At 56.5% G+C, this 26878-nt stretch overlaps 2 protein-coding genes across 4 annotated transcripts in view; one reads left to right on the top strand and one right to left on the bottom strand.

Moving 5' to 3' along the window:
* The first annotated feature begins 270 nt into the window (after positions 1 to 270).
* C1QL3 (complement C1q like 3) lies at positions 271 to 10315 on the top strand. The gene is given in 3 exon segments (XM_029077614.2): positions 271 to 2014; positions 2017 to 2301; positions 10009 to 10315. Coding segments are annotated over 3 exon segments (837 nt in total). The 5' UTR covers positions 271 to 1642; the 3' UTR covers positions 10189 to 10315.
* A 2772-nt stretch (positions 10316 to 13087) lies between these two features.
* The window catches only part of PTER (phosphotriesterase related), a 57837-nt gene continuing 44046 nt past the window's right edge, over positions 13088 to 26878 (bottom strand). For all 3 annotated transcript variants that reach the window (XM_029077613.2, XM_007673133.4, XM_007673134.3), the window contains 2 exons: positions 23012 to 23152; positions 13088 to 13968 (listed from right to left, as the gene is read on the bottom strand). In XM_029077613.2, the coding sequence (XP_028933446.1) occupies positions 13758 to 13968; positions 23012 to 23152 (352 nt within the window). In that variant the 3' untranslated portion in view covers positions 13088 to 13757. The remainder of the gene's footprint in view (positions 13969 to 23011; positions 23153 to 26878) is intronic.

Here is a 26878-nt window from a genome sequence, read left to right as displayed (position 1 = left end):
CGAGCGGAGCAGACGCGGGCATGAGATGCCAGCCCAGCTCCCCAGCCCCTGGGCTCCGGCCGCCTATAAAGCTCGGGGCGGCGGGCGGCGGCGGCGGCGGCGGGCGGCTCCTGCGGCGGCGGGCGCGGCGACCCCCGGTCAGCGGCGGCGGCGGCAGCGGCCCCCCCGGCCCCGAGGCGCCCCCCGCCCCCGCTAGGCGCCCCCGAGGCCCGCCCGCCCCCGGCCCCCGCCCGCCCCGCGGCGCGGGACTCTCCGCGGCGCGGCCCGTCCCGGGACCGGCTCGGGGCTCTCCCGGCATCGGCGCGGGGCCGGTCCGCCGCGCGGACTGAACGGGGACCGGCGCGGGGCCGGCCACCGCGCGGGCCGTCCGAGGACGGGCGCGGGGCTCTGCGGGGATCGGTGCGGGACCGACCCGCGGCCGGCGCGGGGCTCTCCCGGGGCCGGCGCGGGGCTCTCCCGGGACCGGCTTGGGGCTCTCCCGGGGCCGGCTTGGGGCTCATCCCGGGACCGGCTTGGGGCTCATCCCGGGACCGGCTTAGGGCTCTCCCGGGACCGGCTTAGGGCTCTCCCGGAGCCGGCTTGGGGCTCATCCCGGGACCGGCTTGGGGCTCATCCCGGGACCGGCTTGGGGCTCAACCCGGGACCGGCTTGGGGCTCAACCCGGGACCGGCTTGGGGCTCTCCCGGGGCCGGCTTAGGGCTCTCCCGGGACCGGCTTGGGGCTCATCCCGGGACCGGCTTGGGGCTCATCCCGGGGCCGGCTTGGGGCTCTCCCGGAGCCGGCTTGGGGCTCATCCCGGGACCGGCTTAGGGCTCTCCCGGGACCGGCTTGGGGCTCAACCCGGGACCGGCTTAGGGCTCTCCCGGAGCCGGCTTGGGGCTCATCCCGGGACCGGCTTGGGGCTCATCCCGGGACCGGCTTAGGGCTCTCCCGGAGCCGGCTTGGGGCTCATCCCGGGACCGGCTTGGGGCTCATCCCGGGACCGGCTTAGGGCTCTCCCGGGACGGGCTTGGGGCTCAACCCGGGACCGGCTTGGGGCTCAACCCGGGACCGGCTTGGGGCTCTCCCGGGGCCGGCTTGGGGCTCATCCCGGGACCGGCTTGGGGCTCTCCCGGGACCGGCGCGGGGCCGTCCACCGCTCGGGCCGTCCGAGGACCGGCCTCTCCGGGGATCGGCGCGGGGGCCGCTCCGCGGGCGCGGGACTCCCGTCCGTCGCGCGGGCCGAACGGGGACCGGCGCGGGGCTCTCCAAGGGCGGGCGCTCCGGGGGCCGGCGCGGGGCCGTCCGGGGCCCGGCCGCGAGCTCTCCGAGGAGCGGCGCGGGGCCTTCCGCCGCGCAGCGCGGTCCGGGCGGCCGGCGCGGGGTCCGGCCACCGAGCGGGGCCGTCCGAGGCCCGACCGAGGACCCCGCGGGGCCCGGCGCGGGGCCGTCCGCCGAGCGGGGCCCTCCGCCGAGCGCCTAAGGAGGCTCGAGGGGCCGGCGCGGGGCCGTCGAGGACCGGCCGAGCGGCCGTCCCGGGAGCGGCCCGGGGGTGTCCCGCGCCCGGCCGCGCCCCCCGCCCGGCCTCACCATTGTGCCCAAGGGCCGCCCGGACGAGCGGCCGGCGCTCGGCCGCCTGGTGGGCGGCGGCCGGAGGCGCCTGATGGCGGCGGCGGCGCTGGGCGTGGTGCTGGTGCTGCTGCTGGTCATCCTCATCCCCGTGCTGGTCAGCTCGGCCGGCCCGTCGGCGCGCTACGAGATGCTGGGCACCTGCCGCATGGTGTGCGACCCCTACGCCGCCAGCCGCCCGCCCGGCCCGCCCGGCCCGCCCGGCCCGCCCGGCCCGCCGCCCACCCCGGCCCGGGGGCTCCGCCCGCCGCTGCCCACCTTCCTGCAGGGCCCGCGGGGCGAGGCCGGCCGGCCGGGCAAGGCCGGGCCCCGCGGGCCGCCGGGGGAGCCGGGGCCGCCGGGGCCGGCGGGGCCGCCGGGGGGCCGGGCCGGGCCGGGCCGCCGGGGGCTCCGGGGGCGCCGGGGGCGCCGGGGGCGCCGGGGGCGCCGGGGCCCAGCGCGGCGGGGGCCATCAGCGCCGCCACCTACAGCACCGTGCCCAAGATCGCCTTCTACGCCGGCCTGAAGCGGCAGCACGAGGGCTACGAGGTGCTGCGCTTCGACGACGTGGTCACCAACCTGGGCAACCACTACGACCCGGGCTCCGGCCGCTTCACCTGCTCCATCCCGGGCATCTACTTCTTCACCTACCACGTCCTCATGCGCGGCGGCGACGGCACCAGCATGTGGGCCGACCTCTGCAAGAACAACCAGGTGGGCGCCGAGGGGGCGCCGAGGCCGAGGCCGAGGCCCCGGCCCGGCCCGGCCCGGCCCGGCCCCGACGCGGGCTCCCCTCGCCCGCCCGCGGCTCGGTGGACGGGGCCCGCCCTGGGGAGGCCGTCGCCCGTTCCGGTCCCGCGCTCGGCCCCCTCCTGCCCTTCCTCCCGGACTATCTGGCGAGCGCCGGCTCGGTGGAAAGAGCCCGCGGTGGGGAGGCGGGGGGCGCGAGTTCGAATCCCGGCTCGGCCCCTCTCTTTCCTTCCTTCGGGACTATCTAGCGAGCGCTTTCTCCGCGCGGCTCGGTGGAAGGAGCCCGGGCCGGGGAGGCGGGGGGCGGGGGGTCGCATCCCGGCTCGGCCCCTCTCTTTCTTTCCTTCATTCGGGGGTTCTCTAGCGAGCGCCGGCTCGGTGGAAAGAGCCCGCGTTGGGGAGGCGGGGGGCGTGAGTTCGAATCCCGGCTCGGCCCCTTTCTTTCCTTCGTTCGAGACTATCTAGCGAGCGCCGGCTCGGTGGAAAGAGCCCGCGTTGGGGAGGCGGGGGGCGGGGGGGGGGGGGACCGAACCCCGGCTCGGCCCCTTTCATTCCTCCGTTCGAGACTATCTAGTGAGCGCTCACTCTGAGCGGCAGCGCGGCTCCGTGGCTAGAGGGAGTCAGAGGTCATGAGTTCGAATCCCGGCTCGGCCCCTTTCGTTCTTTCATTCGAGGCCACCCGCTGAGCGGCTGGCTCCGTGCGGCAGCGCGGCTCTGTGGAAAGAGCCCGCGCCGGGGAGGCAGAGGTCGTGAGTTCGAATCTCGGCTCTTCCGTTCATGCAGCAGGATCTATTGAGCGCTCACTCTGTGCGGCAGCGCGGCTCTGGAGACGGAGCCCGGGCTGGGGAGTCGGGGGCGTGGGTTCGAATCCCGACTCTGCCCCGTTCATTCATTCATTCATTCATTCATTCGAGAGTATTTATTGAGCGCCGGCTCTGTGGAAAGAGCCCGCGCTGGGGAGTCAGAGGTCACGAGTTCGAATCCCGGCTCCGCCCCTTTCATTCACTAGTATCTCTGTTGAGCGATTCCTCTGTGGAAAGAGCCCGGGCTGGGGAGTCAGAGGTCACGGGTTCGAATCCCGGCTCGGCCCCTTTCTATTCCTTCCTTCGTTCAGTAGTATTTATTGAGCGCTGGCCCCGTGGAAAGAGCCCGGGCTGGGGAGTCAGAGGTGACGAGTTCGAATCGCGGCTCGGCCCCTTTCATTCGAGACTATTTATCGAGCGCTGCGGCAGCGCGGCTCCGTGGAAAGAGCCCGCGCTGGGGAGCCAGCGGTCACGAGTTCGAATCCCGCCTCTGCCCCTTTCGTTCATTCATTCAGTCATTCCATTCGAGAGTATCTACTGAGCGCTGACTCTGTGGCAAGAGCCCGGGCTTGGGAGTCAGAGGTCATGAGTTCGAATCCCGGCTCCGCCGCCTGTCAGCTGGGGGACCTTGGGCGGGTCGCTTCGCTTCTCTGGGCCTCGGTTCCCCCCTCTGGAAAGTGGGGACGGAGATGGGGAGAGCCCCACGGGGGACCACCCGATCCCCTCGTATCCCCCCCCCCCCCCCCCAGCGCTTAGAACAGTGCTTGGCACATAGTGAGCGCTTAACAAACGCCATCAGCATCATCGTCACCGTCGTCCTCATCACTTGCCGCCGCCCGGAGCGACTCAGATAGAGACACACACCGAGAGACGTTCCTTCATTCGGTCCTACGTACTGGGCGCTCACGGGGTGCGGAGCACTGTGCTGAACGCGTGGAAAGCACCACCCGGCAACGGAGACATTCCTTCATTCGGTCGTATGGAGTGGGCGCTCACGGGGAGCGGACCACCGTGCTGAGCGCTTGGAAAGGATAATCCGGCAACAGAAAGCGACATTCCTTCAATCGTATTTATTTATTGAGCGCCCCCGGGGTGCAGAGCGCTGTGCTGAGCGCTTGGAAAGCACCATCCGGCAACAGAGAGAGACGAGCCCTGCCCCAGACAGTCTAGAAGCGTGGGGGGGGGGGGGGGGGGAGGGCAGGCGACGAGACAGAAGAAAACGAGGTGGGCAGGCATCGGGGGGATCGGAGTCCCCTTAAGTCTGCCGTGTGACCCTGGGCGAGTCATTTCACTTCTCCGTCCCTCAGTTTCTCCGTCTGTAAAACGGGGGTAATGAGACCGGCCTTGTTTCCCCAACCTCGCGTCGGGGCGGGGAGGTTGACGGATTGGCTCTATCTGTTGCCGAATTGGCCACTCCAAGCGCTTGGTACAGCGCTCTGCACGTAGTAAGCGCTCAATAAATACGAATGAATGAATGCCATTGATGGACGCGGGGGCGCTTTGGTGACAAAAGCCCCATCACGAACCCAAGGTCGAGCGCTCAGTACAGCGTTCCCGCCCCCCGGTAAGCGCTCGGTACACGGGAGTGAAGGCTCGTCGCCGTGGCACCCGAGAGGCGCTCACCAAGGGCCGAGCCACAGCTGTGGCTCGGCGGGAAGAGCCCGGGGCCCGGGTTCGAATCCCGCCCCTCGTCAGCCGGGTGACATTGGGCAGGTCACTTCCCTTCGCCGGGCCTGCCTGATCTCATCCGGACGACGGGGGCGAGGGCCGGGACCTCGGCCCCAGCGCTCACCACGGTGCTGGGCACGTAATAAGCGCTCGACAGGCACCACCGTTACCACCAGCGCTTAGAGCAGTGCCTGGCACGTAGTCAGCGCTTACCAAATACCATTTATCGGCGCTTAGAACAGTGCTTGGCACAGAGTCAGCGCTTGACAGATGCCGTCATTATTAGCAGCGCTTAGAACAATGCTTGGCACGTGATAAGCGCCGCCATCATTATTAGCAGCGCTTAGAACAGTGCTTGGCACATAGTGCTCCACAGATATCACCGTTATGATCAGCGTTTAGAACGGTGCTTAGCCCAGATTCGGCGCCTAACAAATGCCATCATTTATCATCATGATGATGATGATGATGATGATGATGAATAATTGGGAGCCAGTCTTGGGAGGGCAGGGACTCGGGGCTCACGGTCATCACCCCCACGTTCGGGAGGAGGGCCGGAGGAATGCAGTGACTCGCCCAAGGTCACACAAGGGGAGGAGGGCGGGATTAGAACCCACGGCCCCGGACTGCCCAAGCCCGGGCTCTCGCCCCCTTAGCCTCTAAGCGGCCTGGGGGGCAGGACCAGCGGGGTGGGCGGGCCCGGGGACGGGGCTGGGTGACCTTGGCCAAGTCACTTCACTTCCCCGGGCCTCGGTGACCTCATCTGGAAGATGGGGATGGCGACCGGGACCACCCCCTCTCCGTGGGATCACCCTGGTGATCTGGAATCTCCCCCCGGCGCTCAGAACAGCGCTTAGCACAGAGTAAGCGCTTAACGAGGGCCAGGCTGGAGGACCCGCGGCCGGGCCTTCTGCGAAGCACTGCGATCGCCCGAAAAAAAGCGGGCCCGACCCCTCCCACCGCGGGGCCGGTAGGCAGCGCTTTCCAGAAAAGCCATTTGCAACAGGTAATTCGGGGGGGGAAAAAAAACACCCCCCCCCCAAACGAATCCGGATGGAAACGGTCGGGCCCGGGGCTTTAGAGAAATTTGAAAATAAAGATTTTTGAAAAGATTCAGCCAAAACGACGTCGGTTTCCCGATGCCAGTGCCCAGGCAGGCGGGCCCTTAACGGCTTTTTATTTCATCTTATTTTCTTTTAAATCGTTGCACCTACTCGGTTCTCCTAAGTGAGAAACTGGGCAGTTCACGGCGCCGTAAGATTCAGCAGATTAAATGGATCGGGAGAGGCCCGTACATTGTTTCACATCTTCGATTTCATTTTTTAAATCATTTCTCTTAGTCGGGTCTCCTACATCCCTAACTGGGGAGCACACGTCGGTGAGCTATTCTGCAGATTAAATGGATCGGGAGGGGCCCAAACATCGCCCCGAACGTCTTTTATTTTATTTTTTACATCGTTTCACTGACTCGGGTCTCCTACCCCTTTAACCGGGGGGGGGGGGCGGGGGGGGCACATGTCGCTGTGCGATTCTGCAGATTAAATGGATCGGGAGAGGCCCAGACGTCGCCCCGAACGTCTTTTATTTTCTTTTGTACATCGTTTCACCGACTCGGGTCTCTCTACATCTCTAACTGGGGAGCACATGTCGGTGAACTGTTCTGCAGATTAAATGGACGGGGAGAGGCCCAAACGTCGCCCCGAACTTCTTTTATTTTCTTCTGCACATCCTTTCACCGACTCGGGTCTCTCTACATCTCTAACTAGGGAGCACAAGTCGGTGTGCCATTCTGCAGATTAAATGGATTGGGAGAGGCCCGAGCGTCGCCCCGAACGTCTTTTATTTTATTTTTTACATCGTTTCACCGACTCGGGTCTCCTACATCCCTAACGGGGGAGCACATGTCGGTGAGCTGTTCTGCAGATTAAATGGATTGGGAGAGGCCCGGACGCTGCCCCGAACGTCTTTTATTTTATTTTGTACATCGCTTCGCTTGGTTCTCCTACATCTGCGGCTAGGGGGTTCACGCCGGTGTGCCGTTCTGCAGAGTTAAATGGATTCGGAGAGGCTCCTAAATTGAGCTTAAAAATACAGTAGGTTCCGGCGTGAAGAAATGCCCAACCGAGGCATTTCGTTTGCGCTCGTCTCGAATGCAGAATCCCGGACGGAAATAGCAGAGACCGATAAATCCCTCCGAGGAACCGCTCCACCTTTTGTTTACGGTTCCTCGGAAGGACCGTGACCGGTGAGATTACGAGGACAACGGGGCGCGGTTAATTAAATCAGCAAACGTCCGTTGTCCGCACTGCCGAGGGAGCCAAGGGAGAGGATGATGCTAAAGGCAGCGGGACGGATTTTACTGTCCCCATCGCCCCCTGAAAAGGCTACATCCACTCCACGTCACATTCAGTCGTCCCCCTCCTTTCGGTTCGACGATTGGCCGGAGACCTCCGACGCCGCAGATAGTAAGGGGAAGAAATTCTCGAGCATTTTGAAGTTCCTACAGGTAGCGGAACCTTTAAACCACGGAGCAAGTCCCACTCGACCCCCCGGTTTCCGGCAAATTCGCGGTACTGCCAATTCGCGAGTTTTGGTAAATTCTAAGGCCGCTGTTCTCCCCACCACGGTAATCAAGTTAGAACGCGTTAAACCAGAGACCGATCGGTCAGGATAAACTGGTTAAACTCTTTTAAGAAATACCTAGCTTGAGCCGTCTGTGAAACGGTTTAGCGGACCGATATTTGTCGGGGAGGTTAAGGCAGAACGATAGTTCTTTTATGAAGAATTTGGAAGAGACGCGTAATCGATAATCTGAAGCAAATGTTGGTATAAATTTCGGCGGTGGTAGTAGAGATAAGGGGCTTAGGGGAAAAAATGGTTTTTGCTGAAAAACGCCCCTCGTTCCATGAGACAGTATGCAAAACCCAAATGCATTTAGGCTTTGTGTGGGGAAGGGATACACTGTATCTCCCCCCCCCCCCCCGCCTCCTCTCCCCTTAAAAGAACGTAGGCATTTCTATAAATTAGGAAAGCTCAATTTTGAAACTGATTTTAGCAATAATTTCAACGTTCTTGAGGCCGTTCTGACAGGCTTTAGGAAGAAATCTTGCTGGCCTCGCAAACAAAGGAAGGAAAAAAATCTATAATTATATTATTATAACGTATAGTTACCTCTTCCTGGTCCGAGGCAATCGAACACATTCCAGGGCTTTGAGGTTATTCACGAAAAATGCAAACGCTAAGTCTTTTGGGGATTGTCCCCGCTGGGTCACATTATTTTGAAGAGCAAGAATGAGTGAGTGAGTGAGTGAGTGAGTGAGTGAGTGAGTGAGTGAGTGAGTGAGTGAATGATTGGCAGGTTGAGTCCAAGTTCCGGAATCCCCTTTTTTTTAACACCCAGTTGATTTCCTGCCGTTAAACTAAGGAGGACACCTAGGGCTTCAACCGATACGTCCGCAGAATCCATCGAAACGTATTATCAAAATCATGCAACGCTACCCAAATCCAATTAACGTCGGTTAATTATATGTGGATCGCTAATTACAGCAAAGCAATCGCGCGACCTGATGGTACGGGCGATTACTTTAGAACGGTGATTTTTCATCACCTACCACCTCTACGCCGATTTATTTTGGAGTCTACAATAGCCGTACCCTCCTTGCAGAGGGTTTCCTCGGGATTAATGACTAGACGGAGTTAATGACTCGGGGCCGTCGACTCCTCCCAGATGGTAATTAATTCCCAGGAAACGCTCCGCGGTTCGATTGTTACTACTTAATGGTCACAACGGATCACCTTATTAAATCGGGCCGTAGGTCTGGGTCCAGGCTTCACACCGAAATTACACGGTCTATTACTTATCGTCACGCGCCTTATCCGTAGGGTTCCCTTCTCCGTCCCTTCGGCCCCTCTCCCCCTCCAAGGGACGGTGGCCGGGAAGACTTTCCCTTTCCACTACTCGACTCGGATCACCTCGGGAGCCTGGCGGGGCCCAAAGCCTTCTCCTTCGACATTTCAGTAGTAACGGCGCCTCGGATTTCACGAGCGCCGAATGGGCAAACCTGTCCTTTAGACCGTGAAAGGAGGCCGTGGGCGTCCTTCGACCCGGTGCTGGTTTGCCCCGGCGTGCGAAAGAGAAAAATCCAGCCCGTGTTGAACTCCGAGTCGTGCGCTATTTCTGAGTTCGGGTTCGCCGAGCCCCTGAATCACCCAACTGTCTTATTCAGGGAGGCACCACCGTGCTAGAATGGGAACCAGACGCAAGGTAGGAGTTTGGCTCCGATGAATCACGTACAGATGTCTTTCACAAGGCAGGGCGAAAATAAATCGAGACGCACGGGAAGCGTAATTCCAACTGAGGATCTGAGACCGCGCTCCCAGTTGCCGGCCGGTTTGGCTGTTTACAGGGGCCCGTGAAGTCGACGACCCCATAAAACCCGCTTCGCCGACAGGTTCCGAATAGAAAGGGGCAATCGAACTCGCCGGGCCAACGCCCGCGCGTGGTTGCCGGAAAGAATGGGGCGTTCCTCCAAGCACGCGGCACCGGGGCTGGTTTGCTACCTTCGCTTTGAAGTGACGTAAAGCCGACTGGAGAAAGCACCCACGGGTCCCAGCCGAACCGGAGTGAAAGGAGAGGGTGGCGGCGAGAGGGCGGTTCCGGGAAGCCCGTTGGGGTCTGCAGGCGTCGTGGCCGCGGGAACCCTCCTGGGCTTGGTTTGGTGCGCCTTGAGAGGCCGCGGGAGAGGGTAAAATGCTTCCCACTGATTCGCGCGCGCCGTTCTCGGCCTGCCCTTGCAAAGCAACGGCCGCCGCTCTGCGGCGTCCCGGGTCTCCAGCACCCGCCCCCGGTAGTGACGGCCAGATTCCGCCGCCCCGCCCGAGCGCGTGCTTTCCCTCCCCGGGCGGCTCACGGAAAGCAGGTGTTTCTGTTCTCGCGTTTCGGGGTCACGGGGCTTGGGAGGGAGGGACCGAGAGGAGGAGGAAGACGCCCGCGTCGGCTGTCGGCGAGCGGACGGGGGAGATCCTGTTGGGGGGGCTTCTAGTGAGGCAAAAACCCTGACCTCGGGGACGCGGAGAGCCTAGGGCCGAACACGTGCCACGGCGGGAGACTCTCTGGGAAATCCGCGGCTCTGGACGAGGTTGTTCTCGGGTTCCTGTCGATCTCAGTCGTTTTAATCGAATGTCTGTCTGTCTCACGTAGGTCCGGGCTAGTGCGATCGCTCAGGATGCCGATCAGAACTACGACTACGCCAGTAACAGTGTGGTCCTTCACTTGGAACCGGGAGACGAGGTCTATATAAAATTAGACGGCGGGAAAGCGCACGGAGGGAACAACAACAAATACAGCACATTCTCTGGATTTATTATTTACGCCGACTGACCGTTCAGAGACCGAGCTCGTCCTCCGGAGGCCGAGCGTTGGATTCGTACGGCCGATGTCGACGGGGCGACCGTCCCGGTGGATGTCGACCGTGGGGCACCTCGAGCTGTGTTGGGGGGTGGGGGTGGGGGTGGGGGGGGGGGTGTTCAAATGCTACCTGGCTCGCATCTGTACCACTCAGAAAACCTGATGTTTAAAAAAAAAAAAAATTAAACGCAAGATAAGCAGATGTGTGATCCACTACGGCCAAAGCAAATACTCCTTACTGTTAGTGTCCCCGTGAATGAAGTCCTATCTAGATCACAATTTTTATAGAAAAGTCTACGACGATGAATTCTATATACACACACACACATATATATATATATATATATATACATATATACGATACTTTGGTGTACGATGATCCTGCTGCTTTTATCCACATGTCGGCTTTGGTTCCGTGAATTACCTGCGTGTGATATTTGGAGTCCACTCGGTGTAACGTGGTGAGGACTGATTTTCCGCTCAAAGGGAAGGTGTGAATGAAATATGCTGCTTCTCTCCAAAGGGATTCTTTGCCTTGGATTTTATTGCAATTTTTACACCCACGCCAGCTTAAAGCCTTAATCTAGAGCTAGAATTGAACCTTTACCACAGACCTCCGTCGTGATCTGGAATTTTCTGAATCGGGGGAGGACGACTCAAAATTCTAGGATATTTTGACGTGCTCTCTTTTCTCCCTTTTCAGACCATAATCTTCCAAAAACAAAAACAGAAAGCGAACCACGAGTACCTATTTAGACCATTTCCCACATAGAGTGTTGCTTGTCTATTCTGTAGATACCTGATGGTTCCACTTTAGTAATCTACAGTTAAAACACACACCCACACACACGCACACGCACGCACACACACACACAAAAGAAACCCCGGGGTGCGAATCCAGGAGGTGATTTTTTTTGTTTTTTTTTAAGACAGTGATTATTCCCGACCGACACGCAACGGCCAAATGGACGGAGATGCTTTCAGACTGTTACTTCAAGCTCGGAGGACATAGCTCTTACCAAACGATACTCACGTTTCCGAATACGGCAACAGGAATCCAAAATGTGATTCTGGCACAGCTTAAAAATGCCTTTGTTTTTGTCTATACCCCAGAATGAACTTAGGTCACTGTACGGAATTTACCTTTTTTTGTTAAAAAAAAAAAAAAAAAAAGATGACTCGGGTGACGTGGAATGTCAGCTACCTGGAATGGAAAGGCGATCGCTCTTCAAGACGTTACCGTTGTTTGGACTTGGCGGGGGAAGAAACATTTCCTAGAGGAGTGTCCCCAAACTCATTTATCCGGGCAAATTTTTGACCAGACCAGAAAATGCCCCGCTAGCCCATTCAAACCTACCCTAAACCGTGGGATGCACTGGAGGAGGTGCGTGGCCTAGCGGCAAGAACCTGGGCCGGGGAGGCAGGGGGTTGGGTTCCAATCCTGCCTCCGCCACCTGCCTACCGCGTGACCGTGGGCACGTCACTCGTCCGCTCTGCGCCTCAGTCTCCTCCCCCGTAAAATACGGATTCGCTCCCCGGTCCTCCCACGTGGGGGCAGGGACCGTGTCCGACCTGCTGATCTCGTATCTGCCCCGGCATTTAGTACAACGCTTGGTAAGGGCCGAAGACCGCCATCGTGACGATTAGTGCCATCGGTGCGGGACAGGCAGAGGGACCTCCCGTTTCGGGGATTCCGTAACGCCCGAGCCGGCAGTCGGTTTCCCAAACTCGTCGGCGCGCTGCAGCCCATCTGTCCCGTAGATTGGGAGGGTAGTAAGCCTCGCTTTTCCGGTGAACGCGCTTTGCCCAAAGAGTCGTTTCTTCAATCTGCCAAGTGAGTTTGACGTGATGTGAAACGGCACTTTCCCACCGAGGGGAGAGATCTGTTTTCCCGCCCTCGACTCGGAAAATGGTTCGTCACGAAGCGCTCTGCAACAGAATTCAAAGTTCTCTAAAAAATGCGTTAACCTTAACCTTTCTGGGTAGCCGGTTTCAAAACGGCAGGGCCCCGTTCGTTCAGTCGGGTCTGTAGAGCGCTTACTGCGTGCGGAGCACTGGGCTGAGCGCTTGGGAGAGCACGATTCGGCAACGGGCAGAGCCGGTCCCTACCCAACGACGGGCTTTCGACTCGACCACGCTGATGAGTCTTTTCGGGAGCCCGCTCTGTCTCTCTGGAGGCGGAATTCACCGCGGAGACGCCATCACGTGTCGAGCGTTTTCCTCTGCCGAACCCTCGGCTTGGGAAACGCCGGGCAGTAATCGTTGCGCTAAAACCGTCGAGGCACCCTTAGAGCGGGGACGCTTCAAAAACATAATTTCCGTGGCCCGTACTTCTCTTACCAACATCTTTATCGCTCTACGCGTTTCCTCCGGAACAACCGGAGGCTGGGCTTCGGAGAGTTTCGTATCTATCGGAAAGGCGAGGAAAGGATTAGGCAGAGGAATCGTTTTTAGCTAAGCCCGGATCTCCGCTAGAGAGTGAAAGGAGGGTCGCTCTTACCACGGAGAAACACAGGCTTTCGACATCTTAAAGAGTAAGCTCTCAAAAGCAGACTGTCATCTCTAACAGACATAACCTTTTCTTCAGACAAATGAGCTGACTTACGCCTCGAGGAAAATATAAATAAAAGGTAAAGAGAACGAAATGGGAACTATTTACAAGGCAAACACTGCTCTCTCTCTCTCTCTCTCTTTTTTTGCATCGTTTCTTGACAAACATTAAATGGTGGCCTTTGTTAGAGTTGTAACAATTCATTAAACTATATCATGTAATACCGTATTGACTTTTATGATTACCTTTTATAACGCAGAGCTAACATGCGTGTTATTCACACATTCTTATACCGACAAGAGCCAAGAACGAGCCCCAAACTGACATCTGAAACCCAAAGCAGATTTTATTCACTACAGAGGTACATTTGCGCCTGCCTTACACATTTTCCTTTCAAAGCGTTTCTCATTACCAATAGGAGTCGACGACCTGGTTATTGCACCTTTTGAGGGAGTGCTTCAGATCGTCAATTCAGGCCCCGGCCTGTCTTCCGCGTAAGCTATCCGAAGGTACCCTATTCATTACCGAGCATTAATTAAGGAACAGCAGGATAATTAACGGGACCATCGATATTACGGGAAACATCAAATTGCTCCAGAGGGGGGCAATTTAACTGGCAGCACTTTAAATTTTCTCGAGTAGCGCGGTTGATGAATCTTCAAAAGACCCTGTCTGCTTTATTGCTCTTGGATTCAAAGCCTTGTATGTAAACAGCCACTTCAGGATTTTGAAGGGAAAATCGGTGGAATTAAATTAAAGTCACTAACTCGCTCCGGGGTCAGGCTGGTGAGAGGCAGCCGGACCCAGGGATCGCGTACGACTTCCATGATTCTGATAGCAAAGGAGAGTATCCGCCCCGTGGGGGTCCTCGTTACCACCCCACAGCTTTCACCAAAATTAGCCGGGTGGGAAATGACCGCTCTACGTTCAGCTAAATACGAGTGTCCCCCGCAAGCTTCCCAAAGAGGCTGGGAGTTCATCCGCATTCCTCCTACTTGAAAGTCAGCCACCGTTTAGGGTTCTCTACCAGTATCTTTTCCAGCGTGTTCTCCGTCACTCCTCTAATCCGCATTTTCGGGACCACGTTGGCGAGGATGTGGGAGTAGCCGTGACCTCCGTACTTCATCAGCCGATGCTTTGTGTGTATGTCCTGAGCGATCAGAATTTGGTCTTCGTAGCCCTCGTCTACCAGCAGCCGAACCCTGCAACCGTTTTAAACACATCATCTGACGTTTGCCTGACGTCCTGTTTCTGTCGGGCGCTTTACAACTCTTTAGTTATTCATCTGTCCGCTCGCAGCTGAGACCCCCGTGCACCCGGGGATCGTTAACAGATAGGAGGAGGATGAAACCGTCGCTTCTGTAGGGTGGAGGCACGGGCTTCATTTTAACCCTTCCTAGGCACCCTGAAACCATCTCCCCTCGCCAGGGCTGGTTCTCCGAGTCTCCTCTCTTTTGAGCGGCCACCTCGGGGCGTCGCCAGTTCGACTGAGATTTGGTTTCGATTTTCACGCTTTTTACTCTGTCCCCTCCCCTGCCCGGCACAATGCTCTCTCCGTCCTCAGACACCCACGTCCGTTAGCCTCACCAGTTGTTCCGGGTGCTCGACTTCCTCCTCGACGCCCCCTCCGTCTTCTCCCGCCTTCCCCATCCCTCGCCCCCGATGACCCGGCTACCCGCTTGGTTGAAAGAAACGACACTATCAGGCTCGATCTCTCTAAAATAGTAATCGTGATGATGAGGGTATCTGTTAAGCGCTCGCTCTGTGCCGAGCACTGTTCTAAGCCCTGGGGTAGACAGGAGGTGATCAGGTTGTCCCACGTGGGGCTCACTGTCTTAATCCCCATTTCGCGGATGAGGGAACCGAGGCCCAGAGAGGCGAAGTGACTTTCCAAGGTCACACAGCTGGCAGGTGGCGGAGCCGGGATGAGAACCCGCGACCTCTGACTCCCAAGCCCGGCCTCTTTCCGCTAAGCCACGCTGCCTGAAACTCCCCTTCTCCTCTCCACCCTCCTTCAACTTTCCCATCCATTCCAGCAGTATCTCGAGAGAACTCCCGCCGCCTCGCAAAATCCACCCCCTCCACCTGCGCATGGGATCCCATCCCTTCGCACCTTTTCAAAACCCCTGCTCCCTCCCTTCTTCGCTCTCACCGTCATCTTCTACTGTTCCCTCGCCAGTGGCTTCTTCCCCACTGTTTTCAAACATGCTCACGTCTCCCCATCCTAAAAAACCCCCCAAAACCCTCCCTTGACCCCTCGACTCCTTCCGGTTATCACTCCGTCTCCTTCCCACCGTTCCTATCCAAACTCCTTGAGTGAGCCGTCTACACCCGCTGTCTCATTCATCCATTCAGTCGTATTTACTGAGCGCTCACTCTGTGCCGAGCAGTGTAGTCAGCGCTTGGGAGAGTTCGAAACCAGAATGAACGGGCACGTGCCTTGCCCACAACGAGCTTTCAGTCTGGGGCGGGGAGACGGGCATTAATATAAATAAATACATTACAGGTGCGTACCTAAGTGTCGTGGGGCCGCGAGGGCGGAAGAACAAAGGGAGGAGGTCAGGGCGACGCAGAAGGGAGTGGGAGAAGAGGAGGGGGTGCTCAGTCAGGGAAGGCTTCTTGGAGGAGATGGGCCTTCGATAAGGCTTTGAAGGAGGGGAGTCGTCGTCTGTCGGATTTGAGGAGGGAGGGCGCTCCAGGCCAGAGGCGGGACGAGAGCCGGGGTCGGCGGCGAGATAGGCGAGATCGCGGCCCGGTGAGAAGGTTAGAGGAGCAAAGAGTAAGGGCTGGGTCGTAGGGGCAGAGCGGCGAGGTCAGGCGGAAGGGGGCGAGGTGGCTTTAAGTGCTTTAAAGCCAATGGTCGATGCGGAGGTGGATGGGGAACCGCTGGAGCTTTCTGAGGCGCGGGGTGACGTGTAGAAAAACGGAGCCAGGCAGCGGAGTGAAGAAGTATGGGCTGGAGAGGGGAGAGACAGGAGGCTGGGAGATCAACAAGGAGGCTGATGCAGTAACCCAGGCGGGGTAAGGATGAGCGACTGCATCACTGGGTAGCGGTCTGGATGGAGAGGAAGGGGTGGATCGGCGATGTCGGGAAGGTGGGACCGACAGGATTTAGAGATGGATCCAATATGGGGGTTGAATGAGAGAGAGGAGTCCGGGATAACGCCAAGTTTGTGGAAGGAAGGAAGGATGGTGGGGCTGCCTACGGTGATGGGAAAGTCGGGGCGAGGACAGGGTTTGGATGGCAAGATCAGGAGTTGTGTTTTGGGCGCGTTAAGCCCGAGGCGACGGGAGGACATCCAAGTAGGGATGTCTTGAAGGCAAGAGGAAACGCGAGACTTCTCTCCTTGACCCCTTCCGTTCTGGCTTCCGAAACTGCCCTCTCAAAGGTCACGAATGACCTCCTTCTTGCCAAATCCAGTGACCCCCTACTCCATCCTAATCCTCCTCGACCTCTCGGCTGCCTTCGACCCTGTCGACCACCCCCTTCTCCTGGAAACCTTATCCAACCTCGGCTTCACTGACACTGTCCTCCCCTGGTTCTCCTCCTATCTCTCTGGCCACTGATTCTCAGTCTCCTCTGCCTCCCGCCCCCTAACTGTGGGGGGTCCCTCAGAGTTCGGTTCTGGGTCCCCCGCTATTCTCCATCTACAACCACTCCCCTGAAGAACTCTTTCTCTCCCGGGGCTTCAACTACGGGAAGCAGCGTGGCTTAGTGGAAAGAGCACGGGTTTGGGAGGCAGAGGTCACGGGTTCTAATCCCGACCCCGCCACTTGTCAGCTGTGGGACTTGGGGCAAGTCGCCTTACCTCTCGGTGCCTCAGTTACCTCATCTGGAAAATGGGGAGTAAGACTGTGAGCCTCACGTGGGACAACCCCATTACCTTGTATCTACCCCAGCGCTTAGAACGGTGCTTGGCGCATAGTAAGCGCTTAACAGATACCATCATCATCATCATCATCATTATTATTATTACCACCTCTACCCAGACGATTCCCCAAATCTACGTCTCCAGCCCTGATCTCCTCCCCGCTCTGCAGGTTCACATCTCCTCCCGCCTTCAAGACACCTCTACTTGGACGTCCCGCTGACATTAAAAATTGAACATGGCCCAAACGGAATTCCTTTTCTTTCCGCCCAAACCCTGTCCTCCCCCTGACTTTCCCATCACTGTAGGCACCACCGGCATCCTTCCTGTCTCACGGGTCTGTAACCTTGGCGTTACCTTTGACTCTGCTCTCTCATTCAACCCCTTCCCCTCCATCCAAACTCCCTCCACATTCACCTGATCACGTATCCTATGGCGCCTTGATTACTCTACCGGCCTCCTTGCTGCCCTCCCTCCCTCCTGTCTCTCTCTCCGGTCCATACCTCACTCTGCTGCCTGGATTTTTCTACCGAAACGTTCAGTCCAACTTTCCCCATTGCTCGAGAACCTCCGGTGGTTGCCCATCCGCCTCCGCATCTAAGAAAATCTCCTCGCCGTCGGCTTTAACGCCCTCCATCACCTCGGCCCCTCCGACCTCACCCGGCTTGTACCCAGCCCGTATATTTCACTCCTAACGCCAACCTTCTTAATGTAAGCTCCATTTTGTCTATCTCACCACTTACCTCTTGCCCACATCCTGCCTCTGGCCTGGAATGCCCTCCCCTTCCACATCCGACAGTTACTCTCCCCTCCTGCAAAGGCTTTTTGAAGGCACGCCTCCTCCAAAAGACCTTCCATTCGTTCATTTATTCGTTCGGTCGTATTTATTGAGCTCTAACTAAGCGGTTGGGAGAGTATAACAGAACGCTAGACAGGCACATTTCCTGCCCGCAATGAACTTACAGTCTGGGGGGGGCGGGGAGGAGATAAACATTAATATAAATAAATGACAGGTATGTACATCACTTAGAGATGAGTACATAAATGAGCCCTCATTTCTTCTTTCCCCACTCCCTTCTGTTTCGCTCTGACTTGTTCCCTTCATTCACCATCCCGCCCCGGCCCCACAGCACTGATGAACATATCTGCATCGATTTATTTATACTAATGTTCGTCTTCCCCTCCAGACTAGAAGCTCTTTGTGGGCAGGGAGTGTTTCCATTATACTGTTGAGTTGTACTCTCCCAAGCGCTCAGTACAGTGCTCAATAAATACAGCTCATCGAGACTGACTGGGTTTTTCATTCCAAGTATCCTCGTCCCAACAGACATTATTTTCTTCTTGGCTTCTCTTCCGCCCTTCAAAGTCAAAGAGAGTTCTGCATGTCAAAGAGGTGCAGAAGACTGAAGAATCAGGCTGTGTTTAGCATAAATAAGAGAAACTGTTCATTAGAGCAAAGAAAGTGGAAAACCCCAGAATCTCTGAAAGCCGAGTACTATCTTTGGATGCAGCGGGGGGGAAAAGAAACTACTCTATAAATTAGAGAGAGAAGCTCTCGTCGGACGGTAAGCAACCTGAGGGATCGCGGCCGTTATTATTTAGGGGAGGGCGTGAGGGGCGAGAGAAACCGACCCGGTACCTTGTTCCGATGCCTCTCCTCACCGGCTGGCTGAAATGATGAACGTCCTTTAAATCATTTATAGCTCAGGCCTGAACAAACAGTTCTGAGCGAAGCTCCAAAGTGATCTGCCTGGTGATGAGCAGGTTCTTTTTCGGGGGCCACCTTGGGTCCGCGCTGACCTAGAGAGTGGCGGGGGTGACCCCCGCGTCGTGCTCCGGATGACGTAGGTTCAGGCTTCAGCCCAAACGGGGCTCCGGGGGGGGGGGGACAGGGATATCGCCGGTGATTCAGGCAGAAGTGGAGAGGGGACCACCGGGTGACACGTCCCGATTATGGGTCTGGGAGCTAAGGTGCCGGGTTTGCATCCAGTCGGGTCTCCGCTGCACTGTGCTCGGCACTCTACCAGGCTCTTCATAATAATAATAATAATGTTAGTATTTGTTAAGCGCTTACTATGTGCAGAGCACTGTTCTAAGCGCCGGGGGAGATACGGGGTCATCAGGTCGCCCCACGTGAGGCTCACAGTTAATCCCCATTTTCCAGATGAGGTAACTGAGGCACAGAGAAGTGAAGTGACCCGCCCACAGCCTCACAGCTGACAAGTGGCAGAGCCGGGAGTCGAACCCATGACCTCTGACTCCGAAGCCCAGGCTCATTCATTCATCCAGTCGTATTTACTGAGCGCTTACTGTGTGCAGAGCTGAGAGCTCCGAGAGCTGAGAGGTCGAAGGGACAAGAGCAATACTTTCGATAGCGCTGCCCCAGCGGCGTGGCCTAGTGGAGAGGGCGTGGGTCTCAACGCCCGAGGATCTGGGATAGCAATAACGACGATGGTATTTGTTAAGCGCTTACTTTGTGCCGAGCACCGTTCTGAGCGCTGGGGGAGATGCGGGGTAATCAGGTTGTCCCACGTGGGGCTCGCACTTTTAATCCCCATTTTCCAGAGGAGGGAACTGAGGCCCAGAGGCGTGAAGTGACTTGCCCAAGGTCACGCAGCTGACAAGCGGCGGAGCCGGGATTAGAACCCACCCCCTCTGACTCCCAAGCCCGGGCTCTTTTCCACTAAGCCACGCTGTTTCCACCCGCCTCTCTGTGACCTTGGGTAAGTCACTTAACTTCTCTCTGCTCAGTTTCCTCCTTCTGGAAAATGGGGATTAAATGCCTGTTCTCCCTCAGACCGGGAGCACTGTTTGGACACAGACTGGGTCCACTTGTATCTACCCCAGTGCTTGGCACACGGTAAGCGCTTAACAATTCTTCTTATTCCCCTCGCCTCAATCCCTCCCCGGGGTCTCTCAGACTGGGTGGGGAGGAGGGAGCAAGAGGGGGGAAGGACCCAGGGCCCGCAGCCTTAGGGGGCTGAAGGAGCACTGAGTCCCGATCACCCGGATGCCCATGGGAAACCCGTGGCCCCGGGTCCTCGATGACGTCGCCTCTGGGGCTCCTGGGATGGAACTGGAGGCTACCCTTTATCTGCCTCCATTTCTGTGAGCCCCAGAACGCTTGCCGGAGATATGGGATGGATGAAAATGGAGGAGCGTTCGATCCCTTTCTCTGCCGCGCCCAGCCTATCGTTATCACCCCTCTGGGAGCAAGTTTAGATTTTCAGAGGACGCGCTTAACATCTGCTGCAATATGCTGGTTTTCTATTCATTATGCCCTCATTATTCTATTAATATCTCCGAATACCCGAAACCGCTCCTATGCCCAACAAGGACCTAGCCATTGTCCCTGGCACGCAGACAGATTCTGTCCTCTCACTTCAGATCCAAATTTTCCAGCCCCGGACAGCCTGCCCTTTTAAAGTCGGGAAAATTCCAGGTCACAGGACCCTATCTGGCAGTGATCTGCAAGGATGCTTTGCCCTCGTTCCGGGGGGGGGGGGGGGGGGGGCGGAGGCACGATGGGGTTTCAGGGGTCTCTCCAGGAGCCCACCTGCCGAACGTTAAAATCCCCCGTCACGTTCAACGCGACGCAACTTTGTCACTACGGGCAAGGAGTTCCGGCACAGCCCCGGGGCTTTGGAGAGAAGCCATTTTACTCTACAGGAAGAGCGATGTGTGGCTGATTCAGGAGGAGACCCGGGGTGGCTTCTGACTGCGCTGATTGAGAAGAGAGCCCCGTGGAGGATCTGCGAAGGCACTAGGTACTGGTCCCCCTCTTCGGGGCTGGCCCACGGGCACTCACGAACCAAGCCTAGAACTGGGAATTGCGCACTTTGGAAGTTGCCTTTCCTCCGCCCCTTCGGGGCCGGGGGTCAGGCTGAGACGGTCTCTGGCTGTCGGCTTTCTCATCGGTGAAACAGGGAGCGCGAGATCCGGCTCTCTCGTGGGGATATTTGTGGAGAAGTCAAAAATGATAATTAGGGGTCTCGGAAGCCTAAAAGTACTCCGAGAACGATAAAACAGAGGAGGAGGAGAACTTGGAAATGTTGATCTGAATATAAACGATGCGGATAAACCGGTCCGGGGGTCAATAAACACCTTCTTCCGTCCGTACAGAAAATGGAAGACATGCTTAATTCATGATATTTCCGTGAGAATTCAGGTCTGCTTTAGGGCTAAATGTCTTTCTGGGTAACTTTAGTAAAGGGAGCGGGCAAAGAAGAGTAAAGTTACCAACAGGAGGGAGACAACTCTACAGATGAAACTAAACACGGTATGGTAATTATAGAGAGACAAATCGTTGGTGTTTTGCAAACAAATCTTGAGAGTCATCTAACTGTGAAAAGCCAGAGATATAATAAGATTTGAAAAATGGAGCATAAGATTGAAAGCAGGTGCTAGAGTGAGAAGATTTCTAGGATTACAAACCAAGGGCAGGAAAACAATGAATCCTCCAAGTTCTCCGGCTTCAATTCTCCGGGGGTCAACGAAGACAGATCTCAGAGACTCGAGGGGGAGCTGAGAGGCTGACGATATCTGGAACTCGGCTCCCCAAGGTTTTTAAACTCTTGGAGAGAGGCAACTCGAATCAGCACACCCTCAGACGAAAACCCCTAGACAAGCATTTCAAGCGAATGCCGGACCTTTCCAAAAAACGTGCTCGGAGTTCGAGAACTTGTCATTCTTCACTTCCATCCGGCCATGCCAACAGTTTTGGGAGAAGATGGCGGCCGGGGGGGTGGAGATTGATACCACGGGAATAAGCGGGCTCCGCCCTGCTCTCGGGCCTAGCTGCCGAGGGGAGCCAGCCCCCAAATCGGGGTAAGGGCCGAGGAGGAATTTCAACCTTTCTTGCTGAGAAAATCGCCCCCGATGGCACCCAAGCGGGGTCGGTAGCCCCAACCCAGCTTTCCGGCTTGCCCGCTGCGTGTCGGCCCAAAGAAGCGGCCACCGAGCTCCATTCGGAGCCTGCGTTTCGAACTGAGAGCCGGGCCCGCGGAGAGGAGCCGTATCCTTGGCAAGCGTGGGTGGCGAAGACCACATCCGCTAGCAGGGCAACCTCTCGCCGGGTTTCGGTGCTGGGGAAATACGCTACGGTCACTTGGGCCGTAAATGAGTCCCGCAAGTACTTATCAGTGCTTTTCACAGTGCTCCGCTCCCCCGGCCACCTACTTATCTGTTGAACTCTGTGTGCCGGCGGGAACTCCACAGCCCAGGACGAGAGAGCGTGAGAGGCTCTGTGCAAACCACTAAACCAAGTCTTGGGTTCAGGCGCTTGATTCAGAAGTCTCAGGATCGAGGCTCGTCCTATGTTCTGGCTGGGAGACGCTGTTATCGGCCCCCTAACGTAGCTTTTGACTGCACCGTAGCAGCCTCCTATTGGTCTGAAAGATCTCCTGGTCCGTCTCCTTCCACAGACCTGATTTCTATCAGGGGATGATACATCGATGCGTATCGGACAGCGTGGCTCGGCGGCAAGGGCCCGGGCTGGGGAGTCGGAGGTCATGGGTTTAAATCCCGACTCCACCACGTGTCAGCTGGGTGACTTTGGGCAAGTCACTTCACTTCTCTGTGCCTCAGTTCCCTCAGCTGTCAAATGGGGTTGAAGACTGGGAGCCCCACGTGGGACAGCCTGATCACCTCGTAGCCCCCAGTGCTTAGAACAGTGCTTTGCACTTCGTAAGCACTTAATAAACGCTATCATTATAGAGAAGCAGTGTGGCTCAGTGGAAAGAGCCCGGGCTTTGGAGTCCGAGGTCATGAGTTCGAATCCCAGCTCTGCCACTTGTCAGCTGCGTGACTGTGGGCAAGTCACTTCACTTCTCTGGGCCTCCGTTACCTCATCTGTAAAATGGGGATTAAGACTGTGAGCCTCACGTGGGACAACCTGATTCCCCCGTGTCTACCCCGGCGCTTAGAACGGTGCTCTGCACCTAGTAGGCGCTTAACAAATACCAACATCATTCTTATTACCGAGGCACTGGGAAGCCCGGGCCCAGTGTGTCGACCCTCACGGCCTGGTGGACCTTCAGCTGAAAGATCAGACTGAAAAGCCAGGTCGCCGGGATTTCCGAAGGGGTAGGAAAACATTTCACGCCTTTTGGAAGGCAGGCTGTCGGAAGGCGAAGGCTCACTCGTCTTCGTTTACCGCGCAAATCGCCTGGCTGACCTGCTATGGTTCCGAATTCCCGACACGCGTCATTTTCCCCAGTCACAGTGCAGGGAAAGGTCTTCCTGGTATATGCCCGGATCAGGGTGCGCGCCACTTTACGCAGGTAGTCCTCTCATGCTCTCAGCGTTCAAATCCTCCAGCCAAAGCAACAGCTCAGTAATTTTTAATGACTTAATGATACCCAGGAGCTTGGTTTACCTTCTGATTCTTTTGTTGTCATCTGGCATGTCAACCGCCGGGTTGAACTGGTAATGGAGCAGTTCTGTTCCAAAAAGGTCATACTCCAAGTAACATCCAAACTGAGCGAATTCCAACAGTTTCTTTTTATCAAGTAGAGTCCTGAAGGCAAGGAGACAGACACAACTAGGTTAGCAAGAGCATATTTTCACATTCACGAAAGCCGGGCCGTGCCAGGCCGCTGGTCGAACTGATCAAAAACTCCGGCAAACTTCAAGGCGGTGGCCGGAGACTTTCCGTCCAGACCTCAGACCGGTGGGTCCCATTACACCTGAGAAAGTAAAGAGTCGACTCAGTCGGGGCATTGCCCAGTCAAAGGAAAGCGGGCCAAGAAATAATGGCCAACTGGATGGCGGCCAAGGTGGGCTCGCAGACCAGACAGGAAGGATCTGAAAGAAGCCAGGACGGAGTGGAGCGGGGAGGCAGCGAAGAAATAAAGTCAGTGTCATTAGGGACTTTCTGCAAAGGGAAATTCGGGGAGTTGAGAAGAAAAATAATTAGTCCCTTCCACACTGGGGCAAAAGGTGAGAAAACATCTAAGAACCGAGCAGTTCCCGGTGGGCCTGGGAACGGAGTCCCATGCGCGGAGCTGCTCTGATATCCTGACATTCTACAGCACAAGAGCCCCAGTGCATTTCTACAGATTTCAGGGTAGAATTCTCCTTTTAAGCGGTCAAACGAACCTCCAGAGGCATTTTTAACAAGAAGTGGAGAATCACTTTGCCGTCGAGGAGAACCGACGGGTCACAATTTCTCAGCGCAGAAAAGATGGATTCGTCTTTCTTCCTCCCAAATGGGGGCAGAATGTCCCTGGGGGGGGGGGGGGGATTCAGAGATCTGCCAGGTGGTCTGAGGGACAAGTTGTTCGTCAAAAGCTAGTTTGGGATTCGGTGGGGGCATCTGAGGATCATGCGAGAAATGGTGAACCTGGGGAGAAAAGGTGAGAGCCAAGAGACCGGCGGAGATCTTGAGCTTAGTATTTTTCGAGGGAAAGGTTAAGGAGCGTGGGTTTGGGAGTCAGGAGGACTAGATTCTAATCCCAGCTCTGTTACTGTACGACCTTGGACAAGTCACTTACCCCTCCGGATCTGCTTCCTCGTCTGCGAAACGGGGATAAGATACTCACTCCCTCTACCCCTTAGCTTCCGCATTCGATCCCACTGTTTTGTACCTCTCTCAGAATAAAGTGTTGTAGTTTGTAAGCCCTTAATAAATACCACCTTATTATCTGACCGATTCCCCCCGCCCCCCGCAAAACAAAAACTGGCTTTTGCAGCAGGCAGGGAGGCAAATCGAGACACCCAGAAAAGATGTTTCAGACCCAACTGATATTCCAGATCCATCTTTAAAAAAATTGACGGTATTTATTGAACGCTTGCTGGGGGCAAGAGCGCTGGAGAGTACAACGGAGTCGGTAGATAGGATCCCTGTCCTGAAGGAGTTTAGAGACGCCAGCTGTTGGCCAGGATCCTCCTGACAGTAGGGTAGGAATGAAACTCACCGGGAGACGGTTTAAACCATTGTTAGGTTGTCACTTGAGTGGAGAACTGCTCGCTGCCCGGGAAATCTCGACCAGCGCCTCTCACTTTGGCTTCAGGCAAATAAGCTGATTCTATAATTAAGTTTCAGATCAATGAGCCCTCAGAAAATACAATCTGTTAGGGGAAAGACAACAGGGTTTCTGAAAGGGAAATCGTGTCCTGGAATTCTCTGAAGGAGTCAACAAACATGTGGACGGAGGGCAAACAGAGCAGCACAATAAATATTGATTTTTCCAAAGACCTCCGAAGATGTTCCGTGACCAAGAGTTTTCAAAATGCTGAGTAACCGTGGGATTGGAGGGGACCGTAACGATAACGGTAATAACGATATTTGCTAAATGCTTACTATGTGACAAGCACTTGACTAAGCACTGGGGTCGATCTATTCATTCATTCATTCAATAGTATTTATTGAGCGCTTACTATGTGCAGAGCACTGTACTAAGCGCTTGGGATGAACAAGTCGGCAACAGATAGAGACGGTCCCTGCCGTTTGACGGGCTCACGGTCTAATCGGGGGAGACGGACAGACGAGAACGATGGCAATAAACAGAGTCGAGGGGAAGAACATCTCGTAAAAACCGATGGCAACTAAATAGAATCGAGGCGATGTACAATTCATTAACAAAATAAATAGGGTAATGAAGATATATACAGTTGAGCGGACGAGTACGGTGCTGTGGGGATGGGAAGGGAGAGGTGGAGGAGCAGAGGGAAAAGGGGAAAAAGAGGGTTTAGCTGCGGAGAGGTAAAGGGGGGGTGGCAGAGGGAGTAGAGGGAGAAGAGGAGCTCAGTCTGGGAAGGCCTCTCGGAGGAGGTGAGTTTTAAGTAGGGTTTCGAAGAGGGGAAGAGAATCAGTTTGGCGGAGGTGAGGAGGGAGGGCGTTCCGGGACCGCGGGAGGACGTGGCCCGGGGGTCGACGGCGGGATGGGCGAGACCGAGGGACGGCGAGGAGGTGGGCGGCGGAGGAGCGGAGCGTGCGGGGTCGGCGGTAGAAAGAGAGAAGGGAGGAGAGGTAGGAAGGGGCAAGGTGATGGAGAGCCTTGAAGCCTAGAGTGAGGAGTTTTTGTTTGGAGCGGATAATTAGGTTGGACACGGTCCTTGTCCCGCGAGGGGCTCACAGTCTAATAATAATAATGTTGGTATTTGTTAAGCGTCTACTATGTGCCGAGCACCGTTCTAAGCGCTGGGGGAGATACAGGGTCATCGGGTTGTCCCACGTGAGGCTCCCGGTCTTCATCCCCATTTTCCAGATGAGGGAACTGAGGCCCAGAGAAGTGAAGTGACTCGCCCACAGTCCCACAGCTGACAGGTGGCAGAGCTGGGATTCGAACCCATGACCCCTGACGCCGAAGCCCGTGCTCTTTCCCCCGAGGAGGGAGAACAGTACTGAGTCCCCATTTTAAAGATGAGGAAACGAAGGCACAAGGAAGTTAAATGACGTTCCCAAGTTCGTAAAACGGGCAAGTGACAGAGCCGGGATTAGAACCCAGGTCCTCTGACTCCCAGACCACGCTGCTTCCCGACAGGAAACGCTCGGTCCAGGGCGGTAAACTAGCTGCAGTTGAAGCGAGAACCATTTTAGTCCAAAACCTTCCTAAATGATCCGGAGGAGGTACTGCCGAGTGAACGCTCCAAATTTCAAACGACGCTCACCTTTATCATGGGTGAAGTGCCGCCACGATCATAAATGGCATTTACTGAGCGCTCCCTACCCACAGAGTTAAGCACGATACCGCCGACTTGGCTCCTCGCCCCAGATGAGCTCACGGTGTATCGGGGGAGACAGACACTACTATAAATCGCAGCGCGGCTCAGTGGAAAGAGCCCGGGCTTGGGAGTCAGAGGTCATGAGTTCGAATCCCGGCTCTGCCACTTGTCAGCTGTGTGACTGTGGGCGAGTCACTTCACTTCTCTGGGCCTCAGTTACCTCATCTGTAAAATGGGGATTAACTGTGAGCCTCACGTGGGACAACCTGATGACCCTGTATCTACCCCGGCGCTTAGCACAGGGCTCGGCACATAATAAGCGCTTAACAGATACCAACATTATTTTTATAAATAGATAGAGGAATGAGCACTTACTCTGCGCAGAGCACTGTACTAAGTGCTTGAGAGAGTACAATACAACAGAGTCGGTAGACACATTCCCTGTCCGTCAGCAGCTCGCAGTCCGAGCAGTCACCGAGCCCAGGCTTGGGAGTCAGAGGTCATGGGTTCGAATCCCGGCTCTGCCACTCGTCAGCTGAGTGACCGTGGGCAAGTCACTTCACTTCTCTGGGCCTCA

This window comes from Ornithorhynchus anatinus, chromosome 13, assembly GCF_004115215.2.
Source record: "Ornithorhynchus anatinus isolate Pmale09 chromosome 13, mOrnAna1.pri.v4, whole genome shotgun sequence".
Taxonomy (NCBI): Eukaryota; Metazoa; Chordata; class Mammalia; order Monotremata; family Ornithorhynchidae; genus Ornithorhynchus; species Ornithorhynchus anatinus.
This window is presented reverse-complemented; position numbering and strand designations above follow the sequence as displayed.